Here is a 19,836-nt window from a genome sequence, read left to right as displayed (position 1 = left end):
TAATTCCCTGACTGTGGAGTTTTTTCAGTAGTCTTTGGTGAGGGACCATGTCAAATGCCTTCTGAAAGTCCAGATATATAATGTCCACGGGTTCTCCCGCATCCACATGCCTGTTGACCTTTTCAAAGAATTCTATAAGGTTTGTGAGGCAAGACTTACCCTTACAGAAGCCATGCTGACTCTCCCTCAGCAAAGCCTGTTCGTCTATGTGTTTTGAGATCCTATCTTTGATGAGGCATTCCACCATCTTACCCGGTATGGATGTTAGGCTGACCGGCCTATAGTTTCCCGGGTCCCCCCTCTTTCCCTTTTTAAAAATAGACGTGACATTTGCTATCCTCCAATCTTCTGGCACCATGGCCGTTTTGAGGGACAAGTTGCATACCTTAGTCAAGAGGTCTGCAACTTCATTCTTCAATTCCTTAATAACTCTTGGGTGGATGCCATCAGGGCCCGGTGACTTATTGATCTTTAATTTATCAATGAGGTCTGAAACATCTTCTCTTTTAACCTCTATCTGACTTAACTCTTTTGAGTTAAATTATGTTTTAATCTGTTTTATATGTTGTTAGCCGCCCTGGGTCCCTTTTTGGGAGAAGGGCGGGATAAAAATAAAGTTTTATTATTATTATTATTATTATTATTATTATTATTATTATTATTATTATTATTATTATTATTATTAACTCCTCGGTCAGGAGGGGCCGTTCGGGCAGCGGTATCTGCCCGAGGTCTTCTGCCGTGAAGACAGATGCAAAGAACTCATTTAATTTCTCTGCCATCTCTAAGTCTCCTTTTATCTCCCCTTTCCCTCCCTCACCATCCAGAGGGCCAACCGCTTCTCTGGCAGGTTTCCTGCTTCTAAAATATTTGAAGAAGCTTTTATTATTCCCCTTAATGTTGCTGGCCATGCGTTCCTCATAGTCTCGCTTGGCCTCCAGTATCACCTTCTTACATTTCTTTTGCCACAGTTTATGTTCCTTTTTATTCTCTTCATTAGGGCAAGACTTCCATTTACAGAAGGAAGCTTCCTTGCCCTTCACAGCCTCTCTAACTTGGCTGGTTAGCCATGCGGGCACCCTCCTGGATTTAGTGGAACCCTTCTTTCTTTGCGGTATACACCTCGGCTGGGCCTCTATTACTGTTGTTTTAAGCAGCCTCCATGCACTCTGGAGAGATTGGACTCTTTTTACCCTCCCTTTCAACCTCCTTCTAACCAGCCTCCTCATTTGAGGGAAGTCCGCCCGTCGGAAGTCAAGGGTTTTTGTTAGAGATTTGCCTGGTATTCTTCCCCCAACGTGCACGTCAAAACGGATCCAGTTATCCAGTTAGCTCTGGTTTCTGAGGTCAAATTCACATATTGATGTGCATGGTACATAAACTGCAACACCCCCCACCCCCACTCCCCCAATGGCTTGGCTCCATGATGCCTAAGTAATATACGGAAGATTGATCACACAGAACTCTAACTGATCTCAATCTGTCCACTAACACTGGTATGTGAGAATCACAGCTTGATCCTAACTGGGATGTGGAGGCATTTATGAGAGTGGAACAGTGTTTCACTATAATGTGATTTGAGAGAATACACAGAAGGGGCAGGAGGTCTGGTCTAGAGGGCTGAGCCTCCCTTTGCCTGAAGATAATATCCAAAGGTCGCCAGTTCGAGGCCACCGGCACCGTGCAACCTTGAAGCAGCTGACAAGCTGAGCCGAGCTATTCCATCTGCTCTGAGCATGGGAGGATGGAGGCCAGATCAGAAGGAAACATCTGAATTGTTGTAGCTCTTGAAAGATAGAAACCTTCTTTCAAATTGTAAAAATCCCTACGGGGATTTAAATTGCCTGCCTATGTAAACCGCCTTGAATAAAGTCTAAGGAGAAATCTGAAGACCAAGAAAGGCGGTATAGAAATACCTGTATATTATTATTATTTATTACTACATGACATTATGGAGATAACATGGAGTCCTTGGGGGCCTCAGATAAATTGCTCCCCCCCTTTTATGTGGCGATCATGCCCCTGGGATAACATCTGACTTGGGTTTGAATCTTCCATGCACACCGCAGCCCAGTCCTTCAGGTCACAGTCCATGGACATAAAGAGGACCATCGGGATGGTAACGCATTTGAGGCTTTTTAAATTTGTCAACCACAGTTGGGAAATCTGGACTTGTCTGAAAGAAACCCCATCAGATGCATGTAGGAAGAACTAAATACGGCATGAAATTATGAACTTACTAAGTTTTTTCATGCAGTCTCGAAGCCTTGTTTCCAAAGTGAGCACTCGCTGATGTAGCTCCTCATAATCATAGGCACCAATTTCCTCCTGGATCCCAGTGAGGACTGAAGACAGATTTCTAATTTCCTCCTTGAACTGGGTGATTACCTTGGCATCGGTTTTGTACTGTTCCAGAACCGGTATCAGTGGCAGGAGCTCATCCATCTTTTCTTTCAATTCCTGTGAAAAAGCAGTCAAGTATGCATTAGGGATGGGTAAAAATGTTACATCCCCTGCATTTTTTAATAAGAGGCTCTTAGACTTGTTATCAAATTTACTCCTGAAAGTTGTATTGATCTATGTTTCAAAGCTATGATTAGTGCACCGCAAGAGGTTTCGGAGCTCACGATTAATGGCTTGAGTCTTTGGATAAAACATATAAAATACTCAATTTTTATTTTTTAAAAAAGCAAACTGAATTTTATTTTAAATTCAACCTTTCCCAGAACGGAAAGAAAAATTAATGGATATTTTTAAAGCTGGGTTGTTCAGAAATGGATTACATAAGAACTCAACATCGATCTAAACATATAGTACATACATTATCTTACCATGATTGGTGGTGTTTTCCATTTTTTAGAAAGCTAATTTATTTAACTTTTCCTTACAGAAGAGCTGATCTATCCACCTTTTAGACATCATGTGATTGACCAAGAACACCTCCTCATGCTTCAAGAGGTGATCAGCACCACCAGTGCTCTTACCCTTCCACCCGTCCATGATTCTGGACTGAACTGGAGCATGGAACTGGAGCATGAATGCATTCACTAACCCTGTTTCAGCTTTGTACACTCACCAGCAGATGAGAACAAGCTGTATGCACACATAACCATGTTTGTGTAGAGTCTGTCTATTCAGTCAGGAATCCTGATCACTCATACAGTTGCTATGCACAGAGAGCAGTTCACATATTCCCTTTCTCTCTCTGTGCTTTTACTAACCAATGAGTGGAAGGTGAGAATAGGACTACTGGCAAAGATGACAGAAACAGCCCGCAGCTGAATCTTCATTCTATAGCTGAAATATTCCATGCCAAGGCATCGCGGGGAGAGTGCAGCAAGAGGAGCATTGCTGCTGGGTGGCCCTTCCTCCTGCCTGCCCCTGGGTCTGATTGGCTTGATATTGCCACTCCCCAGAAGCAGTTGGTGGTAACACTGCTGCCCAGTGTCTCACTGCTGCTGCTACATCCTGGCATGGGAGAGGGGGAGGCCTATAGAAATGTTTTGCTTTGAGCCCCGCAGCTACTAAGGCCGGCCCTGTGTGTGGCAGAATGGAATAATCTCACACCAGTCAATATTCTCGCAGCTCCACCCAGTAAAGATTACAGCTCCACCCTGTACCAACTGACGTTAAAAGTACATGTAATAACGAAGCATCACCCATGATGGCCGCAGAGTGTTCTCATGATGTGGAGAGAAAAGAGCTGATCTGGTGAAATTTGATTTATTGTTAATGAAGAGGTTTATCCTTTGAGGGCCTGTTAAGCACCAGGCCATATTTTCTAATAATGGTAATTGTGGGGACAGTGGTTTAATAGAGGCATGTTTAAATTAATTATATTAACTATTTTACCTTAATGATTTTTAAAAGAATTTCATCTGGGAAAAATTAACTGGGAGGGGGGAATCCATAGACAACGTCAAAATGCATATTTTACACACAGCTAATTTAAGTACTTGGAAACTGCATTTTTAAATTACATGAGGAAATGTTATTACCATAAATGCATTAGAGTTCCCAGAGTTTCCTTTGCAGTTCTCATATATAATTTTAGCCTCAGGAGGAAATCCATTTATTGTGGATGCCTCAAAATCTTTGAATAATAGTGGTATGGAAGGGTTGAACTGAAGGCCTATAAACCCACATAAACCTTTGCAAACTGACATTAACAGCCCAATCCCCGCACAGCGATGCAGCTGTGCCAGTGTGGGGCCTACTGCATCCTGTGAGGGAGTTTCAACATTTGGAAGCCTCATCAGAGCAAGAGAATAAGGGTCCCAGGGTAAGCCTGTGCCAGGCCGCCAGGTCTACTCAGACCGGCTTCAGTTCATGCAAGTCTGCATGAACCCAGGAAGGTAGATCAACACTAGGAAGGGGGGTTAGGTTTTGGCATGTGCTTCTGCTGCCACAACTATCCCCTTCATGGTCCTGATCCAATCTCCACCATTCTCTGCCCCTTATTGGTCCTGATCCACTTACCCCATTGCTGCCACATTTCACCCACTCCCCCCTCCCTCCCACCCGTTTTGTGTACTGACTGGAGCCAGAGAACATCCAGAGTCCACTGGTGCACAAAGTTGGCTGTTTGCTAACTTTTGTGATAGCCAGAAAGCACCCAGCACCACCAAAACACTTATTCTGGTGGTGCTAGGCATCTTTACGATAGGGCCATAAAACCTCTTCCTTTGTCAGAGTTCTTAATGTCCTAGCACAGTATCACAATTACATGACTCAATGGGATTCTTTTCTGTAATGGTTTCATGGCATTTGTACAGGCAAAATGAAAGAATTAGAGACTTTTATGTCAGATGACATTTTCTGAACCAAGTTTAGACCATTTCTGTACTTGATGTGGCAAAAGTGATTTCTACATGCACAGCTGTTTTTTGTTTTTGTTTTTCAATGAATAGTATGAGCAACAGATCCAAAGACACACAGCTTTAATATCCATGTCCATGTCCATGTCCACTTTGGACTTTGATTGGGTGTTTAAAGATGAATGTACCTACATGCATGTTGTTCATTCTTGATTGTTGTGGAAAACATTGGTGCATCATTTCTCAAACTATGGGTCGCAACCCACTTGGTGGGTTGTGGCCTGAGGCTAGGAGGGTCATGAGTTGGGCCCACCTGTTCACCGCTTCCTCTTTCTGGCTCCAAATTGGAGCCAGACAGATGCAACTGGAGGCACTTCTGGGTTGTGACCCACCTCTGGAAGTTGCTCCTGCATCATGCCTGGCCCAGTTTTGTGGACGTAACTTCCAGTTGTGACTGGATGCCCATTTTGGGTTGTAATGGCAGTGCAGGAGGCCGAGGTGAGTTGTGGCTCAAGTGTGTTTGAGAACTGCTGTATTATTGTAACACTGGTATAAATGCAGCAAATATGTGTATTTCATAAAATGGGGAGCTGCCCTTATTTGCCAGCAGTTAGATTAGTAAGGAGACAGTCATTTGAGATCTTCAAGTTGTGTTTAAAGTTTTTTTCAGAAATAAAAGATCCCGTGTTGCGCCCCAGCCTGCTCAAATGGGGCTACTTGGATCTGCACCAGCAAAATTGATGGAGGAAGTCAGAGAAGCCCTGTGTTAGGCTTTCAGGCCTGGGATGGGGAAATAGGATATGGCATACACCAGTGCTGCTGATCCCATCTCCCTCCTAAGCCTCAACCGCCCTCCTCCATGACCCATTTCTCTGCCCCCCCACCCATTAACCCCCTCCCTGCCCCAATCCCATCTTTCCCCCCAACCCTGCTCTGTTGGGCAGTGCTCAGGGATTCAGTACTGGTGGGATGACACAAGCCTTCCTGCCAGTGCTGCTTATCACAGGGTGCCACAAACATGCTTACAACACAATTCCGACACCCTATGTTGGCACAGCAGCTGCTGCGCTTGCATAGCGAGTGATTTGGATTGGGTCTTAAGGTACCTTTCACATGCCTATCACTTAGGATCATTCAACTGGAGATGCTGGACACTGAACCTAGGAATTATGCACGTAAAGCACATGCTCTACTCCTCCATTCTTTTGTTTTTATGAATGGAGTAAAGTATCTGTTTCCTTGCAGGTTATAGTTCTGAAAGATACTGGCAGAGTCTATTATTCTGACCTTTTAAATTACTGAGTAATATTATTGACTTGCAGTCCTTTTAAAATGCCATTCGAACTATCAATTCAGAGCCGTATGTCCAACCAATCCAAATATCAAGCCTTTAAAAGGTTAGAGTGTTAGAACATGTTGTTGCCTTTGACAGCTTGTATCGAACTGCCAGGTGCTGGCATTACACTCCACTGAAGAAGAGTGTAGTGATCAGACAAAATGCAGGAATGGCAGAATACAATTTTGTTATTAGGATCAATGATGATAACAATAGCAGAGCTGGAAGTCTGTCTTGTGTGGGGAGAACCAAAATCTGCACACCACTGCTCTCAGGGGACTATCTGGACTTTTCTCTGAAATTCCAAAGACAGCATTTCTCCTATTTTATCCTGGAGATAAGACAGACACTGGCTAGACACTGGAGAGTCAGGATGCTGTGGGGGTTTAGGAGTTGAATTTAGACCTGGAAGATCCAGGTTCAAATCCCTGCTCAGCCATGAAACTTTCTGGATGACTGTGGACCAGTCACCATCTCTCAGCCTCACAGGGTTGTTGCAAAGACAAAAGAAGGAAGGAATTATTTACACCAGAGGAAGGGTGGTCCAGAAATATGAAAAATAAATATTTTAAAGTTACCAGTCGGGGTTGGTGAATGGAACAAGATCAAGCAAGGCTGACAGGTGAGTTTAGTAGACAGGTCTCTCAACTACTAGGCCTAGTAGTTAGTAAGCAAATAAGTTACCCAGTAATAAGTGCCTGAATTAAGCAAAGAATCAGAGAAACAGAGAAGGGGTAGTCTGATGACAGCTTGGCCTTTGCTTCCCCTTTATGGTCACCTGACTCCTGCTGAGCTAGTAGCTGCAGTATCATTATCATCTAGCCTTGGACAGAAGTAGCACCTACATGCTGCAGAGAGGAGGGAAGAAGTTCCCTTGCTGCTACTGGGACGGAGCCTGGGCTTGCTGACCTGCCAAGGTCCTTGGCTCAGGACCCCAGATGTTATTGAAACCTATTTCTTCAAGTTCCATCCTTTGGCTCATGCCTAACCAATAGGTAAACAAGCTAGATGTGCCAACTTAAAAAAAAAAAATCTTACTGCTACTAATTAAAGCAACATGAACCACTCTTCCATATAAACTTTCCCATCTTGGAGAGTACAAAATGTCATCAGAGTTTAAAAGGACATCTCTCTCTCTCTCTCTCTTTTTGTTATTAATTCTCCTGGGTGTCTCATTTATCACAACAGAACCCGGCTGCATATAAATCTCCTGGCGGGAACTCTGGCCTGAAAACCACTAAAATGGGAGTCTGTTTGGCAATGACTCTCTCCTATTGTCACAGTAATTAATGGTCACTTCCCACGCAATGAAACTGCACAGCAAGAGGGATGATCCTGGTTGAAACAAGGGTTCACAATCAGCGTACAGACAAACACTTCACGCTGACAGCTTAGACAGCCATGCATTGTCTCGCTCAAGCGGTTTTCTTCTGGCAGTCATTCAAAGATATCATTAACAACAAAAAAGAATCAAACCTACTTGAAAATGCTTTGTCATTAAGGTCTTCCGGTCATCTTCAATTTGCCGGAACTTGGCCTTCAGCCCTTTCATTTGCGTTTCCATTTTTAAAACGTACTGGAAATCCCTCTGCGTCCGTAGGTTTAAAACTTCAATGGACTGGGACATATTCTGAACCTGTGGAAGAAGAACACCAACTGCGCTCTCAATTCTGAAAGCTTTCCTTCCAATACAGTAATGCAGTTAAATCAGACTTGGAGTGATATGCTGGCGTGTGTCTGCCCCTGGATTGTTAGCCATTTTTTACATCTCGGCAACGCACCAAGCTCTTAGAGACGTTAAGAATCAAAATCATGGCCTGGATTCAACGATGGTGCGATACAGGCAGAACCTCTCTAAAATTAATGAGATTGTGGCGATATAGAATTTGAACCTGTGCCTTCTTCCATCAAACTATGCTTCTAGAAGAACATATCATTATATGTCAGCAAAATGCTTCAAGAGGAACACCAATTCTGAGGCAGAGCTGCATATTTTCACACACACATATTAGATGCTGGCAGGCTGTGTCAAGGGAACTATAGCAGTGTTTCCCAACCTGGGGGATGCCCCCCTCTGGGCATGGGGAAACAACTTTCCCCCTTAAGTGAAAAGGCAACTTGGTAGTGATGGCAGGATGGCAGCAATGGCACTTCCAGGTTCACACCCGGAACTAAGCGGAAGTTGCCGCTGACTAAGCAAAAAAGGGGAGGTGGGACATACGTGTCTGTGGTGGCAGCTGGAGATGCCGCCGAACACGGGTAAGTCCAAAACACCCTTTTTTACTTAGTTGATAGCGGCAGTGGCACAAACCCAGAAGTGCCATCACTGCTGAGTCGCCACCCCCTTTAATGGGCCCCATGACCACTTACGGGTTCCTTTACCTTTAGGTACTGGTTGGGAACCACTGAATTATACAGTTGCTGAGTTGGTGCAAAACTACACTGGAGGCCAGCAGTGACCATAAAGGCTGCTTCCCACATTACATGTTTTTGATGTACATCTTAAATATCGTTAAATGTACACTTACAAATTGTTATGTCAAATGTGAATGCAACAAACATGCTTTTATACATGTGTATGATACAGGAGCCAGGATTGGCTGCAGCTCATGGGTGAACCCATGCAGCAGCAAAGAGGGTTTACAAAGATAACATCCGAAGGTCACCAGTTCGAGGCCACTGGCACCGTGCGACTTTGAAGCAGCTGACAAGCTGAGCTGAGCTATTCCATCTGCTCTGAGCGTGGGAGGATGGAGGCCAGAATGTGCGACCAGATCAAGAAAGAAACATCTGAATGTTGTGGTTTCTTGAAAGATAGAAACCTTCTTTCAAATTGTAAAAATCCCTATGGGGATTTAAAAAATTGCCTGCCTATGTAAACCGCCTTGAATAAAGACCAAGAAAGGCGGTATATAAATACCTGTATTATTATTATTATTATGTTTGCTCCAACATTATAGGTGGAATTAAGGCACAATAACCTTTGACCCCAGACTGTAACCCACATGTAAAGGCCACTGGATAGCCCAGTATAAAGCATAGCAACACACAATGGTAAAGGCTGCTTGGCTTTAATAAAGAATCACTTTTGTGAGTCTGATTAAAAGCCGGCTAAAGCTAGACTTGAGGCCTCAAAGGCTATGTTTACACTCTGGAACATAGCTGAGATAGCAAGTACCAGGAGAGATGAGCCTCGTGTCTTAGCAAAGACACTCATTCACTGATTTATGCATGCATCCACTAGGAAACCTCTGTAACTTTACACTTTTATACTTTTAGAGCAGAAGTACATAGTGAAACAAGGTAGCCTGTAACCTGCATATAAGGGGACATCATAATCATACAATAGTTATATAAAATTAAGCCATAGAAACCAAAGTTGCTTCATTTTAGAAAAGTCTTAAGAGACACTTAATAAAAGACAAAAGCCTTGGTATAGCAGAGAGGCCCCACAGCTGCTGCCTAGTGTCTATATTAACGCATAAGAAAAGTATGCAGCTAAGATCACACAGTTCCTTTCCTTTTAATGATGTTATTCTAAAATTTGTCAAAACAATCTGTATAATTGGGTTGATTTATGTGAATGTGATTCAACACTGGGTAAGTGCACCCTGCTGGAATTTAGAAACTCTTGTACTTTTCTAGGTTTTAAGGTGAAACCCCACCTGTATGTAAATCATAGCCAATCAATTATTTTGCCCACTTGTTGCCCACCTATTGTACCTTATCTGTAACCTATTAGGTGTTTGCCCCATCTCTGATGTAAAATTTCAGCCAATGAATTGTCTAGATTTGAAGACAAAGGACTGGAAAATTGTATAAATGTCTAAATTTCCATTAGGGAGGGGCCCATGCTTTGAAACAAGAGTTCCAAGGGCCAATTGCATGCAATTTGAATAAAGAGCCTGTAAACCTTCACTCCTAATACTGAGTCTTGCTTTCTTTCAACTTGTAACAGAATGACCACTAAGTTCATGGAAAATGTGCCTGGGTGCAAACCCATTTCCCTTAATACAGGCTGAGACTAATTATTTGCATGGGTTCTATTCCAAGCACTCACATGGATGGCAAAAAGCGAACTATAGTAAATCAATTTAAAAAAAAAAAGTTTCTTTGCTCCAGTGATTTAAAAACAGCCTTGCTGACCTTTTGACTCTAAGATAAGAGTCATTAAGAAGACAATCCATCAATCAGTCCTCCTCCAACCACTTCACTCAGCCCCTCCCTTCACCAATGCAAATGTGCTCAGGGGGAAGGGAGAGGCCGCTGGAGAGAGGATTGATGGATTGTCAGCCAGCTGTCCTCTCTCTCTCTCTCTCTCTCATTAAGGAGGCTGTTGTTAAAGGACTGTTCAGTTTTTTAAACTGATTTTAAAGGGATGCATTTTCCCCCTTCTCCAGGGATCAGCACATTCCTTCTCATTTGCAGGGGCCATTCATGTTGAGTCAAATCCGTGTATAAAAAATCCGTGTATAAATAGGCTGGACCTGTATATTTCTTTACTGAGGGCTCAATCCTATGCAACACTCCAGCACTGATGCAGCCATAACGCAGCCCTGATGAAAAGGAATTACAAGGTTTCCCTTGAGGAGGCTTCCATGACTGCCTCCCCCTCCTACAGGATGCAGTGCAGGCCCCATTGGCCCAGTTGTATCAGTGCTGGAAAGTTAGATAGGATCAGGCCCTGACCCCTCTAAACACTGCATTGGAAATCCCCAAGCTTGAGATGCTGGCTGGTGGCAACCAGAAGGGAGGAACCTGGGCTATGTACACAGTACTTTCTGTGCAGTCTTCTGAATCTCAGGCATTGCAGTTGAGTGTTTCATACGTTTACTTGAGATATGGGAAGGACCATATTGACTTTACCACTTCATTTGCACATGGAAAGACATTTACCCAAAACAGCTCCCAAATGGAAAGCCCTGAAGGGTACATTTAGTGTACAAATGTACTGGTCTGGTTTAAATATCAGATTGATTATCATGCCTTTCACTAAAGAATCTTGAGAGCTGTGCTTTGGATATTCTGCTCCGTTAGAGTTATGTAGCTACCCACTTATCAGAACTACAGCTCCCAGGACTCCCTGGGGCTAAAAAAAGACTGTTAAACTAGTTTAATTCTGTAGCGTAAATCTGTCTTTCTGTTTTTCTGCAAGATGATGACAGAAATACATGCAAATGGAAATCTTATGACCCAATTGTAAAGAAAGCCCTGGCGGAACAAGCATTCTGCCAGAACAGCGTTAGCAACCAGTGTGTTGGCAGGGAAGCATTAGCATGCTGGTGGACACTGGGAGGGCCACCAAAGCAGGAAATCCCAGTGCAGGGAATGGAATGGGGGGGGGGAAGGACAGGCAGCAGATGAAATGGGAGGATGGGAGGAGCAGCCTATACCTTCAGATGCCAAGGACTGAGCTTGGGAACCTATGGTCTGCACTGATGTGCGCCCACCCTCCTGCTTGCAAGAATGTGCTACGGATGTACCGAAATCACTAGAAATTGTACTTGTCTTACAGAAATTCATTTGGCTTCCACTGAAAATTCTCAGATCTTCATTCTTGGGATGAACCCTGAAGTTCGCTTTGAATTTCACTCATTTGACATTTTGGTATCAACCAGTGTCAGCGTTGCACCAAGATCATCAGTGTAATATCAGCATTACCCCAGTGCTGTCAATTATGTGGCCTTAACACCAGGATACGAGAAGATCAAACATCTTACATGCCATGGGGCAGAAGGAGATGTGCTTCTAATCAAAAGTTGCTGCTAAAAATGGGAATTGTCTGTCATTTGCTCGTACAGGAAAGGATAAGCAGTCTTAGCAGTGTTACGACTTCATAATAGCATGAATTTCCATGCTCCCTCCTTTGCTGATGGGGCAATGAAACACAGGAACAACCCAGTAATTCTGCAACAAAATGATGGGCACTGAACGTGATATGAAGCTACAGTTTTATTTCTGCCTTGGCTTTTGATACATTTGAGTGCTGCTTTTTTTTTAAAAAAAAGAACTTTTTTTTTACACTTACACTACTATGCTCATTTAAATGTCAGTGCTTTTGGAGAGCATGGTGTTGAGCAAGACGGTGATATTTCTTCAAATACAAAATCTCACGCTACACAGCATGCTGCTGGGAGAACTGACAGGAATGCCTGTACCTTCCCGTCTGAATTGGAAGGCGGCCATTTGCCTTCTCCTGCCATTTGCTGGAGCACATAAGTCAGCAGGAGAGGTAGGAGGAGTGGTGGGAGGACAGAACAGGGGCAGGGAAGGGACAAAATGGGGCAGGAAGGGAGCAGGGTATGGGTATGTTAGGCCTGGGAGGGGGGCTGGATTAGCAGCAGCAGTGTTGTCAATATCAATGCCCTTTCCAGACCCAATCCTGTGGCATGGGAGCATGCAGACTTGAAACAACTATTTAACATTCACATGTCTGTGTAGAACCACACACACCATGGAGATTTACCCCTTTCTCCAGAGCAGGTCTCTTGTACTTCCTCCTCACCTTAGGATGCAGTGGCCACCATTCTGGTGCTGATGCATCAACTGGGGGTTAATGGATAGGACTGGGTTGTGAGAGAACCAATTGGAACGTTCATCCTAAAGGCAGCGTGTCTCTAAATACCAGCTGCTGCAGGAGGGTGGGACCAGAAGGGGTCCCACCCCCCCGAAGAGCTGTTGTTGTCATGCCCTGCATTGGAGCATTCAGAAGTATCTGGCTGGCTGCCGTCACATACAGTATCCTGGACCAGGGTTTCTGATCCAGCAAGGCTGGATGTTACACTTCTTATGTGTGCAGCTCAATTTGTCCCTAGGGGGTGGGATGAGGGGAGAAATCCCTACATCAGCGCAGAAACAATGGCTTTGGATTTGTGACCGTTTAATCGCTCTTCACCCCACTCCTAGTTTCAAAAGACTGTAAAATATGTATTTCATCCGAATGCATATTTGCTGTTTATCCAACTCTTAACACTTGGGGAGAAAGTGCTCGTAATAATACCAAATCCACATTTATTTTTATTATCTTAGTAGCTGTGGAAGTCAAGCAAATAAAATCCCCTCCGAAGTGTGACGAAACCAGGGCTGTTTGTTTTGCCAGAGCTGTATTTACTCTGAATCTGTAATAAGTCTCAATACTGGGATTTATGGAAATGGCAACATAAAAGGACTTTCCTTGTGTACTCAGTGTGATTAAATTAAAATAGTTCTTACTCGGTCTGTGCAGAATATTATTCAGGATTGATTTTCAGGCCAGTGTTCTATTTCTGTGGCAAAGAAATCTTTTCTGAAATTCTGGCTGCAGGAATATCCAATATTTGAATATTGTTCAGAGTTATTCTTTTCCTCTGGTGTTGCTGCTGTCACTCCAACTGCTTCCCCAGGCTACTCCTTCTTTTCTCGCCTGGAATAGTCACACCATTGATCCTTCTCAATATGGGGTCAAGGAATAAATGTGAAAATGTAACCAATCAGCTCTGCTGGCATACCTGACAGCAACCAAAGTCAACTGAGACTGAGAGAAAGAGAGATCCAGGCCGAAATGAGGCCCAAATCCTAATCAACTTTCCAGCACGGACACAGCTGTGCCACTGGGGCATGTGATGCATCCTGCAGTTGGGAAGTTTCCACCCATGTCGGGAGCTTCAGAGAGGCTTTGGTGGGGCCCTAGCGCCTTACACCTGGGGCTTTTCCCCATCGGACCTTATGGTAGGTTCGCAACTGCCTCAAGGTAAGGGAATGTTTGTTCCTTTACTTTGGAGCTGCATTGCCCTTACCTTGGTGCTGGAGAGTGGGTTAGGACTGTGCCCTAAGTGTCTTCGTAAGGACTGTCAAGAAAGACCTTTGAGAAATGGAGACTTTTTTTTGACACTGCTCCCCCTCTCCCCCCCAAAAAGAAATCACAAAAATATGTAGCTAGTTTCAGCTCAGCCCTAAATTTTTTAAAAAAGTATAGTGGACCCACAGGATCTGTGGGAACTTGTACTCATGGTTTCAACCAACCACGGATCAAAATGCACTCTAGAAGAAAAAAAATCTACATACTCCTTTCAAAAAAAATTCCACATACCCTGCAGTAGCAGAAGGAGACCTGGAATCAGATCTCTCTGAAGCACTCGCATCTCCTGCCCACCATTTCCAGCACTTTTATGTGACTTACGTAACCTTACGCAATTCGTACAGTTTTCCACAATTCATGTAACGTTACGCAATGGTTGCAATTTTACATCATTTTACAAGCAGACTTGAGCATGCATTCTTTTTCATGTCTGTGCCAAACCTCCGTGGGTATGGTCAGGGTGGCCAGATACAACAGAGGACACAATGCATATACCCTAACCATTAGAACAGAAGAGGGGATTTTGACAGGTGCAGCTTAACATGGAAGGGTTTGAAATTTTGCACCTGCCAAAATGACCTCTTCTATGCAATGGTTAAAGGTATAGGCACTCTGTCTTCCATTGTATCTGGTCACCCAGGGTATGGTGGTCCACTGCAACTTCAGGTCTTCTGAACAAGGCATGCAGGAATGGTGCACGAGGGAAAAGGCACACAAAAAAAATTATAACACAGTTTGGATTGTCCAACACTTGAACTATTCAGGAAGGATAGATCTACCAATAGCTACAAGCCACAAATGAAATCTCCCTAGTCAGAGGCAATGCATCACTGACAACAAGTTACTTGGGAAGCTGCAGAAACAAAAACATGCAGGGCTATCTTCTCCCTCCTCCTGCATTGAAGCTTCCCTGAGGCACCCAATAGGCTGCTGCTGGAAGCAAAATGCTGGATTTCTCAGGCCCTTACTATTCTTGGGGTATTTTAATTTCATTCCATAGGGTTTCTCTCAAGGAAGCAACAAATGTATAAGTCATGGTTATGGAATGTGTTAGTACTGTGAGATTGCACAAAGCCTGGAGAGCATTTTAGTGCAAGCGTGTGCATTGTACAGTCCTTTTAGCCATTAACAAACTGACCTGGAATGAGAGAGACTGCACAGATAGTCCTTACTGTCTGAAAAATGACATACTGTAAGTGCTTTCTTCCTCCCTGCCCTCCCACCCCACTCATGCATTCTTGCATTTTGAAAGACAGATTGCTTTTATTTCTAATGCCTCTTCCAATATCAGAGGTCCAATGCAAGATGTAAAACTTTGAGGAACAGTGTTCAAAAGGCCTGTGCCTATGCATACCTATTTTGCAGGATACCGAAAGGCAGTGGTTCTCACACTTTTAGCACTGGGACCCACTTTTTAGAATGAGGATCTGTCAGGACCCACTGGAAGTGATGTCATGACCAGAAGTGACATCATCAAGCAGGGAAATTTTTAACACTTCTAGGCTATAATCCTTCCAATACTTACCCAGGAGTGTTAAAAGCATATACATAGTAGCCTGTTAAAAGTACAGATGTGTAATATTTCCCCAAATGCAGTCATTTACCAGGGTAGCATCAAGTCTAATATATTAAAAATAAAATATTGAAATGAATGGGGACCCACCTTAAATTGGCTCAAGACCCACCTAGTGGGTCCCGACCCACAGTTTGAGAAACACTGCTGAAAGGCATGCTGGCAGATTCTGGATTGCGCAAATAGCGCAGACACCTTTACCATGGCTGTGGGAAGCTTCGGAATGTCAGTGGATAGCTACCTGCTGGCATTCTGAAACTTCTCCCAGCCATTTTAAAGGTCTCTGCACCATTTGGAAGGTTTCTGCTATGTTCTGAATGCAACGGAGACCTTCAAACTGGCACCGCAAATAGCTTTTGGATGCTGCAGATTGCTTCAGGATGGCTGTGAAGACCGTGGATAGCCAAGAACAGACCACGAATGGAGAAAGGTAAGTGGCAATCCAGCTCTCCACACATAAGGGAATCTGTGGGTAGCAAATCTGCAGGCAGCAAGGATTGACTCTATTATCTTTGCTTAAAGGGAAACTTGTTTATGTCACTGTAATAATTAAGTGGCTGGTCCTCTTTGGGATTTGGGCTTGCTCTTTGTGTTATCAGTGCACAGGATAATAAAGAGACATTATAACCTTACATCTTTTGCTGCCTTTAACTGTGGACTTCCATTTTTATCCACAACAAAAGCAATCCTAGTCATTTAAACAAAGCCTCCAGGAATTGCCAACATTACACCAGGTTGGAAAACAAATCTCCAGGAATAGCCTGACAGTTCGATCCTATCCAGGTTCCCCCACACCAATGTAGTGATGCAGGTGCAGCATCCTGCAGGGGAATTTTGCATGCTGGAGTTCACTATGAGGTAAGGGGACACTCATGCCCCTGCCCAAGAAAAAACTGAGCTGCAGTGGGGCAACTCAGACCTGTGCCTGCTAAATAGCTGGCACAATTCCATCCCATGTTGGTGGATCAGGCCTGGAAATGGGGATAGGATACAGTGTGCACCACTGCCAGCAATCTCACCCTCTCCCAGGCCCATTCCGCTCGCCCCCCATCACAACTACCCCTCACCCCATTTTTTTCCGTCCCTGCCCTTCCCCTGCCTCTGTACTGTCCAGTGTGGAATGTACTATGTCCTGTGTGCACTGCTCCCTGTGCTGGTGCCAATGGGACAATGGAGGCCTTCCCACCAGTGCTGCTAATTGGCATGCTGTTGCAACATACTTTACAGAATGCTTGTGAGAGTTTGCACCGGGAGAGATGCGGTCTGCTGGCAGTGGCATAGCTAAGGGGGTGCAGAGGGTAGCAATTTTACTGGGCAACAGACTTTACGGGGGCAACAAGCTGAGCTTGACACTAGTGGCCAAAATTGTGAAAAAATTGGTATGTACGAATAATACCATCATGTTATATATCATTGGAAAGGTTATTTAATGCTGAATGCATTGAAACATGCTGCACTGGAATATCTGTATTCTATCAAAAGTTTTGTCCAATTAACCAGAAAATGAAAACACAACTGCCTTACGGAACAAAAAATGGATTTCCGTAACTCAAAACTGACCTATGAGATTGATTGTTCTGACAGCCAATGAGATGTTATTATGATACATCATGGAACCAGTAAGGTGTTAATATGAGTCATTTCCATGTATCATAATATGCTCTGCTAACTGGGTAAAGAGGCACTTTTTCAAGTACTACTCCCCTTATATTTAGCAGGGGAGAATAACTGTCCCTCTTCAACCCACTACAATGTCTGTAACCAAAAAGGGGCAAATTTATTTACTTAATTAATTAAATTTGATTTTGTCGTGGGGGGGGGGCTACAAAATCTTCCTTGACCCCCAGGTAGCAGATAGATGCCTTAGCTGTGCCACTGGCTAGGGAGAAGCAGCAGAGCAAGTGGGTGGTGAGCTTCTGGGAGGAGGGGGCAGGTTTTTCCCCTATTTTCACTTTTTTAAAAAGCCTGGGTATAACATCACTTCCAGTTGTGACATCACTTCTGGGGCATCACTTTGAGCTTGCACTAGGCTACACAATCATTAGCTACACCACTGTCTGCTGGTGCAGAAGGGGGAAAGGTTTGAGCCATCAGTGAGAGCTGGCAACCCTAGTACTAATAGAATTCTCCTAGGGGTGGGCAGCCCAGTCCTAAGCTTCCCTAGTGCCCAGGTCTCTAAAATGGCAACTGCTATATCCTATTGGGCAGGGAAGCAGTACCAGGTCTCTTCAGAGTAAGGGAACAAACATCCCCTTACCCCATGCAGCACCCAGGCCCCAATGGGTCTCCTTGGATCTGTGCCCGCTATTGAGTGGACACAGAATCAAGGAGATCTATGTTGGGTTTCCCAGACTGGGAGGGGGGTCGGAATATGGCAGCAGAAACTGCCACCATCTCTGCCTCCCCTCCTGGGCCCACTCCTCCCCTCCTCCAACCCCCCACCCAGTTCTGCCTCCTTCCTGCCCTTCCCCTTCCCTAAACAGCCCTGCCATGGGCTGCCGACAGTACTTACCACTAGGAGCCCTTGGTGGTCATCTTCCGGTGCTGTGACTTTGTGCTGACTGATGCTGCACCCAGTGCCAGTGGTGCACAAGTGCACAGTGGTGCACAAGTGCTTTGCGGCACTTTTTGCAACAGCCAGGCTAGTGGTACTGTTAGAGCATTGGCACCATGGCCACAGGATTGGTCTCCTACGAATATTTTGCTTTAGCGGTTATTTTCTAGCATATCTGTGGAATTCCAAAATACCCTCAAATCCTTGTTGGTAAATGTACATTTGCAGCTGAATGCTTTGAGACACACAGCTGCCTTTAATGTGCCAATGTATTTTCATGGGACCTGCGGCTATGAACCGACGACGATTTTATAGCATAAACATCTTAGTTGTTGATGCTGCAGTTGCTAAACAAACGTTCATTTTTGGGTAGCATTTAGTATTGTTTCCCCCCACTAGAGAGACAATATCTTACTAATTTGGTGAGTTTGGGTATATGTGGGTGGGTGGCGGGCGAGAGGGAGATGCCTGTGCAGTAAGACTTCTGCCTGAAAAATTGAAAAATCAATTTACATGCAGCAAATATAACCTGTGCATGGACAGAGCTATGTCTTTCTTGAACACTGTGAATGTGATTTGATAAACTAAACTTTTAGATATTCTGCAGACTGGGATGAAACTCTAGTTTGGACCTTCAAGCTACCCCCTGAATTGAACTGGATTTGTACCTCCTGGTTTCCTTCTAGACACCACTCAATGAAATACTGTTCCATGAAAAGGAGTATTATAGAGAGATATCTGCAGGGCTAACACTTCTTAACACAGCAAATTAACAGGGTTCAGTTGTTTACCATATCAGGGCCCAATCCTATCCAGTTTTCCAGTGCTGGTGCAGTTGTGCCAGTGGAGGGGCAGTCATTGGGGCCTCCTCAAGGTATGGGAACATGTGTTCCCTTATCAGAGGGCTGCATTGTGGGTACACTGGAGCTGGAAAGTTGGATAGGATTGGGCCCTCAGACAGCAAGCAAAACAAGGAGGACACCAAGGAGCTCATCATGAACCGGTATAATCATGACAGATAGATGGGTTGAATTAACGAACATTGCCCAGACATCTGACAGCCAAAGCATCCATTTGTCTTAGTTAAAATTAGAGGCGCTCTGACTCATGAAGGGATGAACTTTATAGAATGGTAAGAACTCCCCACCCACAGAGGGACATCTCCCCTGTGTGACTGCATGAATCATCGCTCCAGCCCTGCATCCTGACTGGAAGGAAACAATGACTCATACAGAGAAACAGTGGGCAGCCTCCTCTGAGGGCAGGCTCATTCAGTTGCATCAGAAGTGATTGGATGACCCAAATCACAACCAAGGTGGAGATAATGCTGGCTGAAAGCAAGCAAAATCAGAGCAATGGATCATGCAGAGCTGAAACAGGTATCCTTCTCTATGGGTGAATAATTTGCACATACTCAACTTTAATTAATGCATCAATATCTCCCTAGTTGCCCTTATGTCTGGAACTCCCCCCAAGATCACCAGTATGTTGCTTTCTCTTAGTTCCTACAAGTCCCTCTTCAAAATGCATCATTTCTTTGAAGCCTCTCTAGACACTTAACCCTACTGCAACTAAGCCTAAGTAAATGCAGGTGAACTGGTCACATATTCTTTCCCATTCAGCCTTACCAGCATTCCTCTCCCCTTTCCCTGTTGTATCCCTTATGTCTTTTCCTAGACTGTGAGTCCCTCAGGGCAGGGACTTGTCAACTCACCTGTT

At 44.3% G+C, this 19,836-nt stretch overlaps 1 protein-coding gene across 3 annotated transcripts in view; it reads right to left on the bottom strand.

Annotated features, from left to right (window-relative positions):
* Positions 1 to 19,836, bottom strand: part of OLFM3 (olfactomedin 3) — a 59,665-nt gene that overhangs the window by 17,908 nt on the left and 21,921 nt on the right. For all 3 annotated transcript variants that reach the window (XM_066624262.1, XM_066624263.1, XM_066624264.1), the window contains 2 exons: positions 7,634 to 7,789; positions 2,241 to 2,460 (listed from right to left, as the gene is read on the bottom strand). In XM_066624262.1, coding sequence (XP_066480359.1) covers positions 2,241 to 2,460; positions 7,634 to 7,789 — 376 coding nt within the window. The remainder of the gene's footprint in view (positions 1 to 2,240; positions 2,461 to 7,633; positions 7,790 to 19,836) is intronic.

Source organism: Tiliqua scincoides, chromosome 4, assembly GCF_035046505.1.
Source record: "Tiliqua scincoides isolate rTilSci1 chromosome 4, rTilSci1.hap2, whole genome shotgun sequence".
NCBI classification, from domain to species: Eukaryota; Metazoa; Chordata; class Lepidosauria; order Squamata; family Scincidae; genus Tiliqua; species Tiliqua scincoides.
Note: the sequence above shows the minus strand (reverse complement) of the source record. Positions and strands in the feature narration are given on the sequence as shown.